General features: G+C 52.2%; 1 protein-coding gene across 1 annotated transcript in view; it reads right to left on the reverse strand.

Moving 5' to 3' along the window:
* FAM107A (family with sequence similarity 107, member A) overlaps window positions 1-20,829 on the reverse strand; it is a 53,534-nt gene extending 32,705 nt beyond the window's left edge. Inside the window, exon 1 of the mRNA XM_012661553.1 lies at window positions 20,194-20,829. Within this exon, the coding sequence (XP_012517007.1) occupies window positions 20,194-20,217 (24 nt within the window). The 5' untranslated portion in view covers window positions 20,218-20,829. The remainder of the gene's footprint in view (window positions 1-20,193) is intronic.
* Between the last annotated feature and the right edge of the window lie 527 nt (window positions 20,830-21,356).

Here is a 21,356-nt window from a genome sequence, read left to right on the forward strand (position 1 = left end):
GGCACTCGAGCAGTGAGTTAGTGACAGGGTCATGATTTGTCTCTGTCCTTGTTGCACGTGATTGCTCACATCCTTGCTCTCTGGGTCAGTTAGAAGGAGCTCAGTATGTGAGGACTGGGTGCATTTTCCTTTGTTAATCTTTGTGTTTTAAAGCCTTCGGGGACAAATTATTACTTTGCTCAAATGGAGATGAGCATCTGGCATTTGCTGGGTATCAACTATGTGCCAAACACTGGGCTAGGTGGTTTGGGGTCTTCCTCTGCCAACTCTGACCTTGGGACCATTATGGAGTCAGTTTCTACTGGCTGTGTTTTCTTGACTAAGGGTCACATTTTCCAGTTTCTTCACATGTCTAGAAAATTTTGATTGTATACTGGAGTGTGTGTGTGTGGGAAAGACAGAGTGAGAGAGATAGTGTAGAGACTCTGGATTCTGTTATTTTCTTCTGAAGAGTATTAAATTTTGTTTTAGCAAGCAGTACAATTACTAGGTGAACCCTTAGAAATTCCATGGGTTTGGTTTTGTATTTTTTTAGGGAGGATTTGTGCAAAGCCCAAGCTATTTCCCAAGTCCTTCTAACTTTACAGGACTCACCTCCAAACTTTCTCCTCTGAGGATCTTGAAGAATTTGGTTTTAGGCTTTTTTAGGGCGTGTCTGGAGTACCCCTTACACAAGAGCACGGCACTCACTCCTAAGGCACACCCTTTCTGGAGCCTTGATTGATGTCTCAGATGGAGGTCTCTCCAATGTCTCCCCACATTGTTTGACCTGTAGTATTTCATTTCACTCTCAACCCCATAATGGCTGCTCTCTGGTAAGTCTCAGACTGTCTCACTCTGTGCATGCACACCCAGCTCTTGGGCAAGGACTTGTGGGTCATGGGGGACCCACACACAGAGTTTTGGTGCCCCCATCTATGCAGGTTTCTCCTCTCTAGTGCCCTGTCTTGCAGATTCCTTCTGCTTTAGTTGCCCCAAACTCTGATCTCTGTCTCCTGAGCTCAGAGGGACTGTCATGCTCTGTTTGGGCTCTGTTATCCCATGCCATGCTTGTCCCAGGATGCGAGTCTGGGTGATGAGGGGCTCACCTTGTGAGTTTTCCTTCTTGCAGAGATCACAGTGCCTTTGTCCACTGCCTGAGAACAGTTGTCTATTGTTTTGTCAAGTGTCATGTTGCTTTGGTTGTAGGGCTAGTTTGGTATCAGGGCCTCCATCACGGTTGGAAGTGGAAGTGCCCAGCTTGTAGCTAGGCACCCCCCTCTCTCTATGTATATATAATCTTGGAATGCCCACGAGAACCCTGAGAAAGGGCTTAATGTCCTCATTTGACTAGGTAGCCAAGGTTCAGAGGGGTGCAGTGACGTGCCCAAAGGGCATACTGGTACAGCCCAAAACCAGGTTTGCTGGACTTCATGGCACACGCTTTGTCTTTGTGCTGCCCCTGCTATCAATAGAAAAGCTAAAATCAAAACCAAATTTCACTGCCACCATCACCAAGAGGCAGCATTTTCTGAGCCAATTAATGTATTTTTCTGTATTCCATCTCCACTCTATACCTTTATTCCTGTTTCTGCCACTGACCCTGTGGTCTGGGCGCTCAGCACTCTACCTGCACGATTACACGGTCACCCCCTACAAGAGTCCATAATATTCTTCCCAGAACAGCTTTGCTGTCTTGTCTCGCTGCTTTTAGTGGCTCCTTCTGACCCAGAGTGGTACTTGCCAAGGTCTAGAATTGAGAGCTGCTCCTTCAGGGATGCTGCAGTCCGAATCTCCCTGCTCGGAGAGTCACAGCTGGAAATGCCAGCGCACAGAGGCTGTGCAGGGAAGAAGCCTGTTTAACTGGGATTCACCCAGTCTGTTGGACCTGAAACTCTTGGCTCATCCGACACCTATTAAAGTCTTGTGGAACACACTGGGAAATGTCAGACTATAGAGTAAAGGCTTTTTCTGTCTGCATTCCAGCCCTTCTACATTTCAGTCTACTCTCAATTTCATTTCCCTTGACTTCTTGTCAACAAGCCACTCCCCATACCTATTTCTCCCTGTAGCCTTCACACTCCTCTAGCTGTAAGAACGGTTCAGTCCCATGACTGCTTGGAGTTTCTATGAGGGGGGACGGGCCCAGGAATAGGGTGAACCAGGGGAGAATGGAGCCATAAGGAAGAAACAGACTATGTCTTGAAGACGTCATTTAAGATCCCAGACCCAGCCTTGCCTGAAGCCGTGACTCCTAGATTTTCAGCTACAACAGCATATACACTTTCTTTTTTCCCCCTTAACCCAGGGCTCTTGCAACCAAAAAAGAACACGATATGTACATCTTTACAACCTTTTGATAAGTTTTCATTGAGCACTATGTCCTGTCCATTTCTGTTCCCACTCTGGACTTTGCATAGCATGGTACCAAAGGTTGGTGTTCAAATGTCTCTTAAATGTCATGAGCCATGAGGTCCACTTTCCTTGGTCCAGGATATGACAGGATGTTTGTACCACAGGGCTAACTCTGCAGTTGCCAGCCTAAAGAGGAGTTTTCTCCTGGAGGGTGGGGAAAGGGGGGCTGGCTGTGGTGGGAAGAGTCTGGGTGTAGGAGACTTACCCTGAGGTAGCCTGCAGGACTCCTACCTCCTGTTGTTCACACTTGCTGGGGCTCCCTCTGAGTGTGGGTCGGAGTATTCTAACAATAGCATATGGCAAAAATGATGGTGCTCTCTTATGATCATGCTAGTATATATTTTTACATGTGTGTGTGTGTTTGCGTGCGTGTGTGACTGTCCTGCCAGCGTGTACTGGCAAGAGATTTTCCTTGCTGGCTCAGTGAAGTCAGCAGCTAGGTACGGGAGTCCCCGTGGCAAGGAACTGTGGCAGCCTCCAGAAGCTGTTGGTGGCCCCTAGGACCCGAGGGCAGCCTCCAGCAAACAACCAGCAAACCTCTGGGGCCTTCTGTCTTACAGCTGCAAGGAAATAATTCTGCCAATAGCCTGAGTGAGCTTGGAAGTGCATTCTTCTTGACGAAGCCTCCGGATGACAATGAAGTCTGACTCACGCTTTGACTGCGACCTTGTGGAACTCTGAGCAGGGGACCCAGCTGAACCCTGCCTGTACTTCCACGCACAGAAACTGTGACCATGTGTGTTGTTTTAAGCCACTGATGTTGTGTAATTTGTTACGCAGCAATAGAAAACCCAAATAATGGGCTTCGAAGAGTGATAGACTTGGGTTTGATTTCTGCCCCCTTTACCAGCTGTGTGACCTTACGTGGGTCACATCAACTCTCTGAGCCCCAGTTTTCTCAACTGGGTGTGGACTTGGGGGAATTACAGATAATGAATGTGAAATACCTAGCATGGGACCTGGCACAGAGTAGGTGCTCACTAAATTGTAGCAGTTAGGAGTTATGATTTTTAATTTTCTTCATTTATTTTTCTAAATTTTCAATAATTATCATGGATATCTTTGACAAACAGAAAAATAATTTTGCTTAAGATAACTGAGCAGCCAATTGACTTGTGTGAGGTCACACTGCCACAGCAGTAGGTCAGATGAGAGAACCTAAGCCTCCAAGGCCAGGATTCTTTCTAGAACAGCTCTTTCCTCATACTTGGAATAACAGCAGTGGCAGCAACAGCAACAATTATGCTAAAAGCCAGGCACCTCCCCTGTACCAAACCTGCAAGGTGGTGCGATTCTCTCCATTTTACAGATGAAGAAACTGGGTCTCAGAGAGGTTGAGTCACTTGCCCCAAGTCCCACAGCTGCAAGTGGCAGAGCTGGGATTTGCCTTTTACACCTGAAAGAACTACTGGTCCACAACATCCAAACCTGGCCTGGATTCTCCCTCCCTAGACCCCCTTGGTGGCGGCATGGGGGATCCCTGGCCTTCTGGAATGAGGCAAAGGCAAGGAAATCAGCAGCGAGACCTGGCCCAGATCCCATTACGCCAGGCGAGATCGCATTTCCCCCCTTCTGGCGCCGTGAGCAGGGCGGAGGAGCGGGCAGGCAGCCACTTCCCTGGTTATTCAAGTAGAAAATTACAGGTGCCCGAAATAGCCTGGGCATTCTTTTATTAATGAATAAGCAGCGAGCCGGTGGAGCTGGAATGGGGGTTTACATGCATCTCTTTCCGCTGGCCACGTTCCCGAGATCTGCAGGGGTCCCTGGCTCTCAGAGGGGACTCTCAGGAGCTGGGGGACCTGGCAGGATTGGGTGCGGGCATTTTCAGGGTCTGGTCATGGGAAAATGTCATGGGAAAAAAATGAGGCCCCGTGATGCAGTAGCTGGAAATGGGCCTGGTCCGAGGGCCAGGTGAGGGCCCATCCCAGCCGCCCTCTTCTAGCCATGTGACCTAGGGCAAGGGACATAAGCCCTCCAGGCCTTCGTTTCTTCTGTAAAATGAAGTGAGTCCTAAACTCACAGAAAAGTTTGTTTTTTCCTGACCATAAAATTAATATTTGCTCATTGTAGACAATGTAAAAAGTGGAGGGGAGAAGAATACGAAAATGGCCATTATATCTCCCCCAACCCCATTGCCCCTTCCCCAGTGAAGACAATCAGGATTAGCGTTTGGTTTGTACTTTCCCAGTCCTTTTCCTATGTGTATATGAAGAAACGGCTGGTACAGCCCAATCCCTGAGCTGCTGTGCTCTAAAAATGGAGCCATCACTTACAATGAACCAATGTTTATCAGTCAACAAACGCTCATTGCCCTGGGCCCTGGGGCAGCACGAGGCAGGTTTCCCCCAACGCCCTTCACAACCTCTTTTTGTTTCTCAAGCCCTCTGGTAACGCCCCCTGACCCCAAGTCCTCACTCAGAGCCACTTAGGGGGTTGGGGAGGAGGGAAAGCTATTTTGTGGGTCCCAGACGTGGACATGGGGCCAAAGTTGGGGCCTAGAGTCTCCTGCTGGGGCCACCTGTGACCTTTCACTCCAGCAGGGCTAGTACACAGGGGCTGGCCTGGCCTTGTTGACCTTTGTCTCCTCCCTGGAGGGTCAGAGCAGGAAGCAGCTGCCCTCTCTCGGGGTTATTTCTTGGATGGTTAATACGTAAAGTGCTTAGAAAGGCGCCTGCATACAGCATGCAGGCAACACATATTAGCCGCCAATATGACCATTACGTCATTATTATTCCTAGTTGGCGGATGGACAGCATGAGGCCGTTCTCCTTTGGAGACTGGTCTGTAATGAACCTGAGGAGACAGCAGCTGAATGAACTGCAGGACAGAAATAACAACAGCGCTAATGACAACCACTTCCATCTGCCCGGTCTAACACCATGGGCCAGACACTGTGCTCAGTCAGGTCATTTGCTGCCTTACAACACTAAACTAAATGGTATCTTTAGTCCCCTCTCATAGCTGAGGAAACCGAGGCTCAGAGATGTTAAGTAATTCTCCCAAGGCCACACAGCTGGCAAGTGGTAAACAGAGACTTCATCCCAGGTTTGTCCAATGCAGGATCCCTCATGCCCGCCCATGAGGGCTTGTTGGGAAGAGGAGGGCCTGCTCCCTGCCCCCAGAGAGCTCGCTGGTGATAGAGCCCAAGTGTGGAACTTCACCTTGAGTTCCCTGAGCTTGCTGAGGGGTGAAGGGGAAGGCTGTGGGCTCTGGGGTCAGACTGCCTTGGTGTATTTCCCCACTCTGACACTGCCTAGCTCTGCCACCCCCTTCACTTCTCCAGGCCTCAGTTTCCCCCTGTAAAATGGGGATAATGAAAGTGTTGCCGAGAAGATGAAATAACTTAAACTCCTAGCATAGGTGTAGTGCATAGTAAATGCTCAATAAATCCAGCTGTTACTAGCTTTACCACTGATATTATTCCCCAAGGACTTACTGAATTTCTGAGGGCCACCCTGCTTTCCACCCGAGCGGGTGGGCAGAGCAGCAGCTGGCTAACCTCAAGGAGACTCTGGCCTTACCCTCGGCATTTGCAGTTGGCTTCTCCATGTCAGATAATGCTGCTCTTGGTCTGGGCTGCTGCAGACATAAGCCCCACTGAGCAAGGAGGTGGCGGGGCAGAGGGGGCCCTGCCCACAGGCCCCCAACATCAGCTCCATTCCCTCCACTCTCCCCTCCCAGTCTGAGGTTAGCAGAATTTTGACAACTGCCCCTATATTCCCAGAAAGGGTGCTATTATAAACAGGTGGGGGTGTAGCTAGTGTAGCTTCATCAGGACGGGCCCAGCCAACGTGATGTTTGCCCAACCTGGATGGCTCCTTCAATCAGACAGGTGCTCTTGGTTTTCTGCAGCATCTGTTTATAGGCAAGTAAGTCCCTGACGGAAACTCGGCCCAGAGAGCCTTGACAACTCGACTGGGGACATGCTGTTTGGGGTTTGCTTTCTAGGTTCTGGGAACCCCACCTTCTGTGCTGGGCAGTCAGGCTTGGGCAGGTGCGTGGCTCTGAGCGGGCTCTGAGATGGGTGCCTGGGTCTTGCGTTCACCACTGACCTGCCGTGTGACCTTCAAAAGGCACCTAACCTCTCTGAGCTCAGTTTCCCAGCTGTAAAATGGGAATAGCAGTAGTGCCGACTTCATGGGGTTGTTGTGGGATGGTGCGTGTAAGGTACTCAGTGGAGCCCTGCACATATTAATTATTAACTAAATGGGAAATTATTATTTCCTTGAGATGAAGTTGCTGCCAAACTGCCCTGTATGAGAATGAAGAAAGGGAGGGGACGAGTCACGTGCTACAGAGAGCATTTCTGGAGCAGAGGTTCTTGACTCTGGGAAACGACTCCCTTGAGGATCCGGCAAGGCCGGGTTCTCCCTGGGAACGTCCTCACGTACACACAGCGCTTTGTACCCAATTTCACAGAAACTCACTCATGAGCCTAAAAGTGAAATTTATCCCAGGGAATGGATAAAGGACGTGCACCAAAATATATCTGCTAGGATGTGAAGGAATGAAAAACAGCCTAAATATCCAAATATCAGGGATCGGTCAAACGAATGGTGGCATGTCCCTATTAGTGGAATACTATGCACCCATGAAAAACGTATGGACAGGAGCGGAGGCCCATGATGCATTGTGCTGCACAGAAAGGCGGCCGTCCCCCAGGTCTCATGTACAGCACAGGCACCATGCGGGGGGCAGGAGTCTGAAGGGATTCACACGCAGTGTTACAGTGGCTGTGCTTCCTGATTTTTCTACAGTGAAAATGTATTATTTGGGTAATAAAAAATGAGAAAAGTTTAAAAAACGACAGAAGCAAAGTTCACTTTTTAAAACAATAAAAATAGAGTATTATGGAAAGTTTAGAAAATAAAGAGGAAAAAACCAAATTGCCTCTAACCCCCATCCCCTCACACCTGTTATCATTCACCTTCGTGCACTGCATGGATGGGCTGGTTTTGATTGCACCAGCGGCCGGCCGTGTGGAGTCCCTTCCCGCCTAGGAAGCAGCCCTGCCCGACTCCCCATTCCCATCCTGTGCAACTGGTGGAGCGCAGGGAGTGCTTTCTATTGCTCTCCTCCGTTCCCCGGACCCCCTGCGCGGGCATCAGTTATTGCCTCTCTGGAAGGATGCGTACTGCTGCTGAAGATGCTCTGTATTGCCAGCCATGACCTGCCCTGAACTGCAGCCGCAGGGGGCCGACTGCCTGTTTGGCCAGAGAAAAATAACAAAAATAGCAGCCATTTGTTGAGCTCAGACTATCTGCCAAGCACTGTGCTCAGCAGGTTCTGTTATTAACCCATTTTATAGATGAGAAGGCTGAGGCTAAGAGAGGTCAAGGTTACGAGGTGGCCAAGGTTACAAAGCTAGTGAGAAGGGGAGCAGGAGTCACATCGTCGTTTGTCTGACTTCATGGCCCAGGCTCCTAATGCTGCACCAGAGCCAACTCCAACCAGCTGACCTCAGCCCTCCCATGCCAAGCTCCGTGGCCTGGGTCCCCATGTGCCATCAACCTCTGGCCCCTGTGTCCTCTCTTTTACAGCTCTCACCCCTCCCCCTGCCCTGCCCAGCCTCTGCCTCCTGCTCTTGTCTGGCTGAGTTGCTCACAGCCCTCAGAGCAGCAGCAAGGCCTCTCTCTTCCGGCCTTTGTGCAAGCAAGTCCCTCCTCCTGGAACGCTGTCACCCTCCTCTTTGCCTGGCTCACTCCTCCAGGACTCTGCTTAGATGGCACCTCCTCTAGGAAGTCTTCCCTGATGCTCCCTTCCTTAGAGTTGGGTACCCTGGGGCCGTTACCTCCCTGGGGGGGGGATGCCCTTGGGGTAGGCCCAGCCCTTCCCATGGCTGCCAAGTCCTTGCCCTGGGCTGGTGGAGACTGTGCCGGCAGGAGGCAGAAGGCAGGAAGCTTCAGCCTTGTGGCCTGTCCAAGGTCTACACCTCACACGGCCTCTGGCTGTGGCTCCTGCAGGCGCTGCAGCTCCCTACAGCTCGTGGCCCTTGGGGAGGCAGGCCAGGGCCGGAGGAGTGCCTGCAGCCACGGTGCCAGTGGGCTCGACTGGACACACTGTGTAAGTCTCAGTGTTTACCTGGCTGCCTGGATGGGGCATCCCTGGAAAAACTCCCACTGGAACTTTCCACTGACTCTGGTCTGACTCTGGCTCCAAAGGAAAAAGAGCCTGTGGCCACTTCAAGGCTGAGCCCGTTAGCGACACTGTTCCAGCCGAGACTCACAGACAGGAGGTGCTGGTGGCACACAGGCTAAAAATAATTTCAGTGCCACCAGGTCCTGGCTGTGGGATTTTGGAATCACACTTAGGGATTTTTTTTTTTTTTTTTTTGCATCTATGGTCTTGAGTGGATTGGCCAGTAATTTACTTTTCTTTCATTGTCCTTGTTTAAGTTTGCTATCAAAATTATTTTATTATTGTAAAATGAGGTGGGAAGTGTTCCCTCATTTTTTATTATCTAGAATATTTTGTTTAAAACCAAATTGATGAATTCCTGTAAAGTTTAATAGAACTTACCTATAAAACTGATGTTCTAATAGTAACTCATGATTCAATTTCTTTAACTGTTACTAACTATTCAGGTTTTCTATTTCTTCTTAAGCTAATTTTGCTCAACAATATTTTCTAGATGCTTCCAGAAAGTTCAAAATTTTACAAGCATGAAGTCAGCCATATCATTTTCTCTTATCGTTCTCAGGGAACCAACTATTGGGCATATTGATCTTATCATTTATTTTTTTCCCGACAACTTTATTTTTTGCTCTTATTTTTATTTTTTCATTACTTTTACAATCTTTGGATTGGTTCTGTTGTTCTTTTACTGACTTCTTAACTTTGAAATTTAGCTCATTAATTCTCAGTCTTCTTTTCCGTATGCATTTAAAACCACAAACTTCTCCTCAAGTACTGTTTTAGCTTCATTGCATAAGTTTCAATACACAGTAATTTAGGCTGGTGTAAAAGTTATTGCTGTTTTGGACCGTGAATTTTAAATCCTTATAACTAGGCTCAAACACATCTTTCTTAATCAAAATAAGAACCGTTACAATCAACACATTTTTGCCAATGAGAAATAAGTTTGTTTATTTCTGTAGAGTAAAAATCCATGCTTCGGGATTCGAGGAACTCTCGGAAAGCATTTTCTACATCCTGCTGGTTGTAAAAGCATTTTCCCTGCAAAAAGTTGTCAAGATGCTTGAAGAAGTGTTAGTCGGTGGGCGAGAGGTCAGGTGAATATGGCGGATGAGGCAAAACTTCGTAGCCCGATGTGTTCAACTTTGGAAGCCTTGGTTGTGCCACCACGTGCGGTCAGGTGTTGTCGTGGAGAAGAATCGGGCCCTTTCTGTTGACCAATGCTGGCTGCAGGCGTTGCAGTTTTTGGTGCATCTTGGCGATTTGCTGAGCATACATCTCAGATGGAATGGTTTTGCTGGGATTCAGAAAGCTGTAGTGGATCAGACTGGCAGCAGACCATCAAACAGGGAACATGACCTTTTTTGGTGCATGTTTGGCTTTGGAAAGTGCTTTGGAGCTTCTTCTCGGTCCAACCACTGAGCTGGCTGTTGACAGTTGTCATAGAAAATCCACTTTTCATCGCATGTCACAATCCGATCAAGAGATGGTTCCTTCTTGTTGAGTACAAGAGAAGACAACACTTCAAAACGATGATTTTTTTTTTTTGATTTTCGGTCAGCTCACGAGGCACCCACTTACCGAGCTTTTCCACCTATCCAGTTTGGTTCAAATGCCAAAGGACTGTAGCATGGTCAACATCGAGCTCTTCGGCAACTTCTCATGTAGTTGTAAGAGGACCAGCTTCAATGATTGCTCTCAGCTGGTCGTTGTCAACTTCCGATGACCAGCCACTGCGCTCCTCATCTTCAAGGCTCTCTCTCCTTTGTCAACAATGCTAAAACCGCAATTACTTTTGCACCAACCTTAATATTTTCATTATTGTTCAAGTCTAAAGGTTTTTCTCTGCCCTCACAGAGCTGACATGCAGGTTGCGAAAGCTATAAGTGAAACAGTTAAAGAAATAACCGAATAGGCCGGGCGCGGTGGCTCACGCCTGTAATCCTAGCTCTCTGGGAGGCCGAGGCAGGCGGATTGTTTGAGCTCAGGAGTTCGAGACCACCCTGAGCAAGAGCGAGACCCCATCTCTACTAAAAATTAGAAAGAAATTAATAGGACAACTAAAAAAAATATATAGAGAAAAAATTAGCCGGGCATGGTGGTGCATGCCTGTAGTCCCAGCTACTCGGGAGGCTGAGGCAGGAAGATCGCTTGAGCCCAGGAGTTTGAGGTTGCTGTGAGCTAGGATGATGCCACAGCACTCTAGCCCGGGCAACACAGTGAGACTCTGTCTCAAAAAAAAAAAAAATAACCGAATAAAGTAATTTCAGATGGTGGTGAGTTCTGGGAGGCAACTGTAGGACTGGGCACCAGGATGCGGTACTTTAGCTGGAAGGTCAGAGGAGGCCTCTCTCTGAGCTGAGACCTGAAGGTGTCAGTCCCAGGGGACCTAGGGAAGAGCAAACGGGTGGAGGGAACAGCAGAGACAAAGGCTCTGAGGTGGGCAAGAGAGTGGCCTGGCGGAGAAACCGGTGGAGTCTGGTGTGGCTGGAGCAGGTGAGTGACAGGGAGGCCGCAGTGAGATCACCGAGGGCCTGTGGATTTCCTTGTTTTAACCAGGAGAACAGAGGATTGGATTCCGGATCAAAATAGCTCGCTCTGGCCCTGCTGTATGGGCACTCACGGCAGCTGGCTAGGAGCTAAATTGAACTCAAGGCCCCGGGAGAGCGGCTGGCAGAGGATGGACAGGTCTCAGCCAGAGTAACGTGGAACTTCAGGTGCCTAAGAACAGGGTCCCCCAAGTGTGGAGGCCCAGCGGGTGGGGTGTCAATGTGACGGGCTGAATTTTTTACCCCAAAAGATATGTTGCAGTCCTGGTTCCAAGTACCTGTGAGTGTGACCTTATCTGAAACCAAGGTCTTTGCAGACGTGGTCCAGTTAGGATGACGTCATGAGGGTAGACCCCAATCTAACCTGACTGGTGTCCTTATTAGAAGACAAGAGACACCGACACACATACACGCAGGGAGAGCACCAGGTGACCACGGGGGCGGCAGAGACTGGAGTGACGCATGTACAAGCCCTGGAACGCCGTGCATTGCCGGCAACAGCAGAAGCTAAGAGAAAGGGCGGGAACAGATCTCACCCGGAGCCTTCCTGGGGAACATGGCCTCGCTGACACCGTGATTTCAGCGTCTGGCCTCCAGAGCTGTGAGAGAATAGATTTCTGCTGTTTTCAGCCACCCAGTTTCTGGTAATTTGTCATGGCAGCCCCAGGAGACTAATATGTCACTTCGCAGTGCCTGGTTGTGATCACAGAGTCACCACGGGGTCTTCGCAAGCTCTGGCTGCCACAGGGCCTGCAGGTCCCGATGGCAGGACCCTCCACGAACATTTGCCACACCACATGCCCCCAAATGACCCCAAAGCCTTCCCAGGAGCTCAGGTGGGTAGAGACAACCTCCCGGACAGTCCCTCAAAAGGGCAGCCACCCCCATTTCTGGCTGAGTTCCTGCAGGTTCTGGGTATAACGCCCCCTGTGGGCCACCTCAGGCCCCATCCTGAGTTTCCTTAGCAGCAAGGTGTCACCAAGACCAAGCCAGGCGCTTCCAGCCTCCCTGGGCAGCCTCAGTCATCTGAGGTTTTAGATGAAAAAGAAAGTTCCAGCTCCTTGCCCTTTTCCCTCCACCCAGAGCCCTGAGATCTGATCTCTCGCTCCAACAAAGCCCCTTGTTCATGTCGGTTTAGGAGACACAATGTTCTGAAAGCCGATCCCTGGGCCGGCGAGGGAGCTGTGTTTTTGGGTTTCTGCCTGCACGAAAGCGGCTTTTCATTTGGCCCCTCCTGCTCCACCGCCAAACGCTTTCAAGATAGAAATTAAATGCTTCTGAACTTTAGGGCCCCTCTTCAGCCTTGCTCCCAGGGGACGAGCCACCACCTACTTTTAACTCTACCCACCAAGGTGAAGATTTATTCTGGCTTGGGATGAGCAGCTTCAAACCCGAGGCTTGAAAAAATGGATGAGAATCTGGGCTGTGGAGCCAGGTGCAGCCGCGTCAAAGCCCCGCCCCGGCAACTGCCGGCCAACGGAACCTGAACAAAAAACCAAACCCCCCGAAGCCGGGGTTCCGCCCTGGCAAAAGGCGAACCTTGAAAACAAGGGTCCCCGGGAAACCAAATAAAATTTTAACCTTCCCAAAGGCCCAATTTAAAAAAGGGAAGGAGGGAGTCCAGCTAGAGGGTGCAGGCCCAGGTTGAGCTGCGCCATGCAAGTTTCTGCAAGGACTTGACTTCTGGTTTGTGCAGGAAGAATCTGAAGACCGGCTGGTTTTTGCACAGCGTGATCTCGTGTGTCCCCTTCATGGCTGTGAAATGGGGAAAATAACCTGCTCCAGGCTGCTGAGAGGGGCTAACGACGTTGCCTGGGTGAGGCCCTGGCTCTGCACCCAGGACAGGGCTGGCCCTCGCGAGAGTACTTGTTCCTGCCCTCCCTTCTTCTCCCTGCCTCATTTCACCCCTACACCAGTGGGTAGCGCAGCTACCATCCCTACTTTGACGTCGAAGGAAAATTGGAACCCAGAGAAGGAGACCTTCTTGCCCAGGGTCACTCAGGGCCTCTGAGGTGAAGATATTTTTCTTCACCTCAGGTGGATGAGGAAGATTGGACTAGGAGGAGATGGACTAAGATTAAGGTGGATTTAAAAAGAATTAAAATGATTTCCTTCTCTCTCCTGACTGGGAAATGAGATTTGCCCCCGCGGCCCCAGGACGGGGTCAAGGCAGCTGTCTTGGCTCCTTCTGCTTTTTCCTCTCTGAGGCGCTAAAAGAACTGGGGGCGGAGAAGAGGCCCAGGCGGGCGCTGAGTGTGTGGGAGCAGGGGCCGAGGTCTGGAGGACAGGCTTGGGGTCTCCTCATTCTGCTCTCGGGGGACTTCCTCTTTCTGTCTTTTGTCTCTTGTGTCTCTGTGTCTCTTTCCCTTTCTCGGTTTTTTTCTTTCTCTCTCAGCTCTATTTTGAATAATCGAGCAAAAGAAAGGAGAGGAAAGAAGGAATGTTCTTCTTAATCAAAGAATCTGGGGCAGACATATAGGAGGGGAGGGGGTGCCGTGGCAGGATGAGCAGAGAGGAAGCGGGGGGAGTGAAGGTGCCACTGAACCAGCCCCGTGGCGGTCCCCAGCCCCAGAACCAGGAATTAGGGAGCCCCCACGAGGCTCTTGCAGAGGAGCTGGGAAACCACAAAGTTCTTTCACTTCCTGGGACGTGTGGCATCCTCTTATATTGACACTCCAGGCCTTGGCCGATGCTGTTCCCTACCTGGAAGCCTCCCCCTGCCCCTGGCCTGGCCAACCCCTCTTCATCCTTCAGAGCTCAGCCTCGTGCCCCTTCAGTACCCTGGGCCCTCTGTGCTTCCCTCATCGGAGCACCAGCCCCTGCCCTGTCACTGCTAGTGGCTCACTTCTCTGCAGGTGGGCCGTACACCCCGAGGGCAGGGCCCGAGTCCCATTCACTGGTCTGTCTCCTGTGCCTGGGACACTGGGACCCGGCATGTGCCCAGTCAACATTTGTTGAACAAATGATGAACAAGCCATGAGAGATTTCGCATTTGGCCAGGAAACTGTACAGTTGGAAGGTGTGAGTGAGTGTGTGTGTGTGTGTGTGTGTGTGTGTGTGTGAGTGTGTGGTGGGCAGGCGGAGGCAGTGTGGCGGCTGTGGGCATTTGGGTCAGAGCCTTGGAGCCATTAGAGGGGAAGGAGGGGACATGCGGGAGAAACTGAGGGGCACAGCCTACGTCCCCGCCCTCTGCCCCAGGTTCTGCATGGATCCCTCTAAGAGTTTGGCCTTTGAACCTACCCCTGAGTTACTTCATGGGAAATCAGCCTCCCTCTCTCCCTCCCTCCCTCCCCTCCTTCTTCAATTTATTGAGCACCCATGTGCTAGGTTCTGGGGACACAATGGTAAGCCAAAAATCAAACACAGTCTCCCTTCCCTCATGAATAAATCACAGAACTAAACATGAAATCACAGCCGTGCTCAGCGTGGTAGAGAAACCAGAGAGCTTTGAGAGCGTGATGGGATTTGCCCTCGTCTGGGGGAGTCAGGAGGGTGGTGGTGCCATGGGGTTCCCGAGGAGCTTGACACCCCCTTCCTACACCTCCCTGCTCCCTGTAATCCTACAGGCTTAGCAAAACCTGCGGCCAGCTATGCAAATGCTGCAGCGCTGAGAGGAGACAGGCTCACTCCCCTCCCTGCTCATCTCAGCCCTGGTCCGACAGACATCTGAGATCCACTCAGAGAAGTCTTCCTGGAAGAAGTGTCAGCCGAGCTGCCATCTTTCTTCCTTTCTTTCTTTTTTGATTTCTCCTCCCTCCCAAGCTGTACTTCCAGCCACCAAGGATGGACAGGAAAAGTTTTAGTCTTGGAAGAGGTGACTGCGGGGCTGTGAGAGATGACACTGTGGAATGTCTTCCTCTGGGCAGACCTAGCCAGCACCTGGGCACAAGGCTCCACTGGCAGAGGGTGGGCTGGATGTCCACCCCACTAACTCAGCCACGGGTTGCCTTTGTGCAGTGCCCAACCTGCACACCTGTTTGAAGCAGCCCTTGGCATTCAGCCCTCAACCCAGCTTGGGGAAGGCCAAGGACAGAGGAGAAAGAAAGCCCCATCGGGAGGCCTTGGGGGACAGGAAAACTGTGTCCTTTCCTTGTCTCCCAAGGTCACTCAGCCTGCCTTCAAATGCCCCTTTGGCTGCTGCCTGTTCAGTCCCCCCAACCCCTCCTTCTGTCCCTGGGCTTTCGGGGGAAGAAATTTCAACTCTAACTTTTTCAAGGGTTTGGCCCAGGCCATTCTGAGGGTGGCGTGAATGAAGTGGGGGCACAGTTCACAGTGAAGAGGAGGACAGTGTGTCTACCAATTTGCTCAGGCTGGGGAGGAAAACCTTCAGAAACTTTCAAATCCAGGGGGCGACCAGATGGAGTGAAAGGGGACCCTAGAACTGAATGACAAAGTCCAGCGTTTGGCAAATCGTGCTCACGACCCAGCACGTGTGTCTGTGCCTGATCCCAGAGCCCACAGAAACGTGGCCTTCCATGTCACTGTCCCCTTGGCTGGCACTAAGGACTGGGGCCAGGTTTCTGGGCGTGTGACCTGGTTGCACAGGGCTCTGAGCTCAGATGGGCCCCGTGCTCGGTTACGTGCTCTGCCGTTGCTGTCTTGAGATTCTTCATAATTTTTGAACAAGGGGCCTCACATTTTCATTTTCCACTGGGGCCTGCTAAGGACAGTGACGAGTCAGGGCCCTGAACCTCATCCCGGGGCATCAGCCCAAAGGTCCAGAAAGGTAATTGGAGTTCGTCATTTTTGAGGAGGGGCACTGGGAATCTTTTAATCCAACCCCTCAGCTCCCAGATGGGGAAACTGAGATCCAAATGGAAAGAATACATCCAAAGCACTTAAAGAATTTTCTCATTTAATTCTCCTTTAATTCTCACACCAATAATACTAAAGTAGATACTATCTTTATCCCCATTTTGCAGATGGAGAAACCAAGGCTTGGACATAACCCAGAAAGCAAGTGCCAGGACCTCAACTTGACTCCAGGCCTCTTCTCCCTGCGTCCAGATGCTTTGTAGACAACCTCAACTCTGAAGCTTGGGTCTCAGTTTCTTCATCTGTATAATGGGAGTCACAGGGTGGTGGGGAGGCCGTGAGACAAGGGTGCAACATGCCTGGCCTGCCCGAGTGAGTGCCGCCTGGCTAGGCAGATCTCAGTGTGACACCTGGCCCTGCCACCTCCTTGCTGGTGACCACTGAGCCTCAATGTCTTGACCTGTGAAATGGGGCTGAGAATAGTAGCCCTTCCATGGGGCATTCGTGAAGATTATATGAGAAAAAGTAGGGGAGTGCCTTGCTCAGAGTCAGGCAGGGTGGAGGCCTCAGGAACAGCACAGAGGCCCAGACAAGGGATGACCAGAGCAGGCGTGAAGGGCAGAGTTGCTCGGAGTGTGGCCCATTTGTGACGTGGGCGCAGCAGCCTCTAGCTTGCTGGGCTGGGGGTGCTGGCGGGAAAGCATGCAAAAGCGCCCGGCATGGTGGCCAGTGGGGTCAGTGCTCAGTCACTGATTCCCTCCACCTTCTCTTCCTCTTCCTTTCCATCCTCTTCCCTCCCACCTTGGCTTGGAATATCTGTCAGAGCAGTCGGACTGCACGCACACACGGTCCGAGGCTTACGAGAGCAGGTGGGGCGAGCGCCGGGCCTGGCATGCAGAGGGTGTGGGGTTGCGGGTGGACGTCGGAGGGCGTCCCTGCGCGGAGGCGAGAGCTGGGGTGATGCTGGGAGGCCAGGGCTCTGTGGGGAGGCTGCTGGGCAGGAACAGGGCCTCTACCTTTGTGGGAGGGTGTTCTCGCCTCACTCCTCCTGGGCTCCTGACAAACTTTTCCTCTCATCCTTGAGCCTCCCACTGTAGGCCCTGGAAGGAGCCACGGCTGGGAGCCACCTGTGGACGCCCCATGGCACTGAGGAGTGGGGTGCTTGGCCGCGCTCCCCTCGGAGAAGCAGTGTGAGGTGGCAGGCAGAGTGGGGGTGGTGGCCGGCATGGGCCACGAGGGCCTCCTAACAAGGTCCTCACGCCCCACTGAACTGCACGCGGGAAGCTGGAACGGCTGCTGGGCCGGGCGGCACTGAGCGCCAGGCAGGCCCATCCATCATCGGCGGGGATAATTGTTCGGGGAGCCAGCAGGCCCAGCCAGATGTGTGCCTTTTGGGCTCTGTCAGAATGAATACTCCCTTTCAGGCCATTCATCAAATTTAGCCACATCTCCCATATTTTTTTCCCTTTTTGTTTCAGTCAAGGAAAGTTTCTTTTAATGAAGATGAACGCAAAGTGATGAGCTTCTTGGCAAACATCAGCAGGGTCAGAAGACAGGACTCTTTGGGGGACGTGAAAAAACCAGGCTGGTGTTCAGTGCAGAGAAATATTTTAGAGCAGGAAAGCCAAGTATCCAAGGCTTCAGGGGCTCACACTGTGGACCTGGGCACTCAGCCGCCTCCCTCCCCGCTGAAGCTCCACCTGCAGCATCCAGAGAGCGGCAATAAATACCACGTGCCATTCCCTGAGCGCCTACTGTGTGCCAGGCACGTCACCCCGTCTGACTGTGGCAGGTAAAATCATCTTTCCATTCAACAGATGAGGAAACAGAGGCTCAGAGAGGTTAAGCAAGATGCCCTGGTAGGGGTCCCAGGTGACATTTGAGTCCGGGCGCGCCTGCCCAAGAGCCCACCCTCAGCAGTGGAGTTCATTGTCTGAGAGGTCAGGTGCTTTAGACGGCCTGGGTCGAGTTCTAACTCCACCACTTACTAGCTGGGTGGTCTTGAGTCTCTTGCTTAGCCTCTCCAGGCCTCTGTTTTTTGGGTAATAAAACTACCCACCTCCAAGAGCTGTTTGAAGATTGAACGAGTGAATTGGTGCCAAAGCTGCAGTGCACGTGACTGTTATCTTTTTAGTTTCCTCTTTAGCATCTGGGTACCACTGAGTATCTATTTTTAGTATTGACCCCTTTAGGGTGGAATTAGGGTCACATCCCCGTGTGCTGGATGTGTAGGGGCAGCCCCTGGAAGCTTGTGGTTGTGGCCCCCATCCTGGTGGAGGGATGGTGGCTGCCGCTGATTGTGGGTGGAGGATGGAGTGCCCAGACCCTGGTGTCTCTTCAGCTGGTGTCTGAGGTCCATGGGGGTTGCTTTTCCTGAACCCATTGCTGCCCAAGGACCTGCCGCTTCGCCTTGTAGCGCAAGGGCTTAAAACAGGGCTCCCATCCAGGGCATCTGTTGTACTCATTTCTCTAGTATCAATGCATGCCCAACTGATCAATTTTTGAAGTTTCTGGAATGTTCCAAACAGTGTTAGAGTGACCTCTTCTCCATCCTTTGCCAGTGCCAGGTTCCGGTTTCCATGTATTAAAGATAATTTGATCCTTGCAAAAATTCTGATAGTGGCCAGGGTACCCTCTTAGCAGATTAAAAAATACCAAGTCCAAGGGAATTTCATACCTTACCTAAGATGAATAGAAGCAACAACATCTGTGGTTGGACTCCTGGTCCACTAGTCTTTCTGTCACCATTCTCTGTGACCACACCACGGTTGGAGAGAGTGCCGCCTCTCCCCCGGGGGGCCACTGCGATGACAAGTCCACACCCACCCTGCCCCTCTCCTGTTGAGTAGCAGCCATGGCTTTGGGAGGTGGAACTCCAGCTCCAAGGTGGGGCTCTGGGTGGCCTCAGCCAACCACGTGACCTCACCTCCATCCTTTGCCGTGCCGGCTTCAGGATTCCTCAGGGCACAAGAGTGGCTTCACCTAAAACGCTCATCTGGCCAGCCAGCCCCCTGCCTCTGTCACACACGCCTGCCTGTCAGTCTCATGCCTCTTTGTCCTTGGCCCCAGCTCCAGAACAGGGTCTGGCACAGGGCAGCAGGGCCCCAAACAACAGCTTTCAGTGGGAGGTCGGGTGGGGGCAAATGAAGATGCGGTGGACAGAGTCACGACCAGGAGAGGGTGGGTGGGCTGGGTTGTCAGGAAGTTTGGAGTCAAGCAGAATGGGGTCAAAATCCTGCCCTCTCCTGCACATGCTGTCTGGCCCTGGCTAAGAAATCACTCAACCCCTCATCTTTAGTGTAACAGGTCATCACGGGTGGTCTGAGGACCAGAGTCCCGCACTTACGGGGTCCTCTGGGTGTCAGGCAGGGCACTGAGCACTGCACAGGCATCATCTCGTTGAACCTCCCAGGAGGTGGGTACCAGCCCCATTTTACAGACAGGAGCTGACGTCCAGAGGGGTCAGGGCCACCACAGTAGGTGGGTGGTGACGTGGGACCGGCAGCCTGACCACACCACTGCTATTGCAGTCCTGGGTCCCTGCGGGCCACGAGTACTGAGCATGTACGAGAATCCCCTGGGAGCTGGTGAATAAAGGCAGGACACCCACACTTGGTGCCTGAGAGACCCTGACCCAGGAGGTCTGGGTGGGCCCCAAGAAAGGTCACGTTTAACACCTTCCCTCCTACTCCTCACCCCCTAATGCTGATACAGGGGGTCCACAGACCACATTTTCAGAAACCCTGCACAGGCTGTGCTGTCTGAAAACCCCCAGCTGAGAGCCCAGACCTAGAAAGTGAGGGGTAATAATAGAATAGAATTCTGATAATAACAGAGCAAAACTTATACACAGCCCACCATGTGCCAGGCACTGTCCTGGACACTTTAATTCATTTAATTCTCACAATAATCCTCCAAGGTAGTGATTGTTATTGTCCTGATTTTACAGAAAGCTTAAATAACTTGCTGATTGCCCTACATCTGGTAACAGCTGGTCAGCCAACTTTATTACAATTGCCACTATTTTTTTTATCTTCCCCCTGCATCCGCCTGTGCCAGACACGCCCTGGGGCGGGGTGGGGGCGCCCAGGGAGTCTGTGTTCAGGAAGTAGAGATGCGTGTGGTTAAGACCAGGGAGCCCGAGAGATGGGGCTGCCTCCCGGTCTCTAGATGGGGAGATCAGACACTGGCTTGGCCCTGAACCCAGACAGGTTTCAAGACACAAATCTTGGCGGGAGCTTCAGAAGGGAGGCTGGTGGGCAGTGCTGGCTGAGGCTGAGGTGGGTGGGGGCTCCCACTGGGCAGGTCCGGTCTCCTTTCCTGTGTCCAGCACCCCAACGGGACACTCAGGGGCTCCTACCTTCTTCCCCATGGCTGCTCCCATGGCGCGAGGTGGGCACCAGGCCTGGTGGGCTGCGGGGCTGGGCTGGGGCCTTCCCTGCTGGCACTGATCTCAGGAGCCAGGGCCCAAGGGGCTCCCAGGGCCAGGGCCCCCCGTCCTCTTGCAGCTCATTCTCGCGGGCACAAAGGCGGCTTTCACAGCCGCTCCTAAGCCCGGCGCGCCTCAGACAGGCTTAGGGCGATTGATTCTGACAGAGGGGCCAGTGTCCCCAGGCACCCGCACGCCTTCTGGGGTCCCTGCAGCTCCTTACCTCCCAGGCTCCTGTCTCTCACAAAGGGAAACTGAGGCAGCCAGGAAGCTGGGGGAGAGGCAGCGCAGTCCTCTCACCGCACACCGGCAGCTCAGGCGTGGAGGGTGACCTCTGGCTGGCCGGGTGGGCAGGACTTGGCCTTCTCGCCTGGCTGGGCGCTGCTCAGCAGACAGGCCCAGACAGTGGAGGCCGTGTGGGGCGGCCGGGGTGCAGGGACCAGGGCAGGCTTGTGTGGGGATGTCAACCGCTGCTGGACAGCCCCGTTAATAACAGACCTTGGAAGACACTTGGGGTCTGGGGCTCTCCCAGAGCAGAGACTCTGAGAGCAGACTCCTTCATTCAACAGGGCAGCAGGCTGACCAGGAGGGCTGGGAGACAGCCGGTCTGGGCTCAGGCCGGGAGAATACCAGGAGGCCAGATTCCAGGCCTGGGGCCAAGTTCTCAAAGTGCCCCCGGCAGTCACCCTCCTCCTCCCTCGCCATCCTCTTCCTTCTCCTTGACGCCAGCATGGGGGTACAGTTGGAGTTACCTTGGGCTTGAACCATAGTTCTGTGTCTGGCAGCTGCGTGATCTTGGGGACATGTTTGACCTCTCTGAGCCTCTGTCTCTTTGTGTGTGTGTGTGTGTGTGTTTGTGATAATCATTCACACCACACAGGGCTGAAAGGGGTAAAGTGTGTGCAGCTGAAGCCATCATTGCGTTAAAGCATAAATCAGATCATGTCACCTCCTGTTTTATAACCTTCCGCTTGACCAAATGGGGATAATAAAGGCCCCATCCTGTGGGGCTGTGAGGATAAAGTGACGTGATTGAAGTGAAGCTCTGAGCAGAACATCTGGACAACAGCATTTCTCCGCAGAAGTTAGATGCT

This window comes from Propithecus coquereli, unplaced genomic scaffold, assembly GCF_000956105.1.
Source record: "Propithecus coquereli isolate 6110/MARCELLA unplaced genomic scaffold, Pcoq_1.0 Scaffold1, whole genome shotgun sequence".
Classification (NCBI taxonomy): Eukaryota; Metazoa; Chordata; class Mammalia; order Primates; family Indriidae; genus Propithecus; species Propithecus coquereli.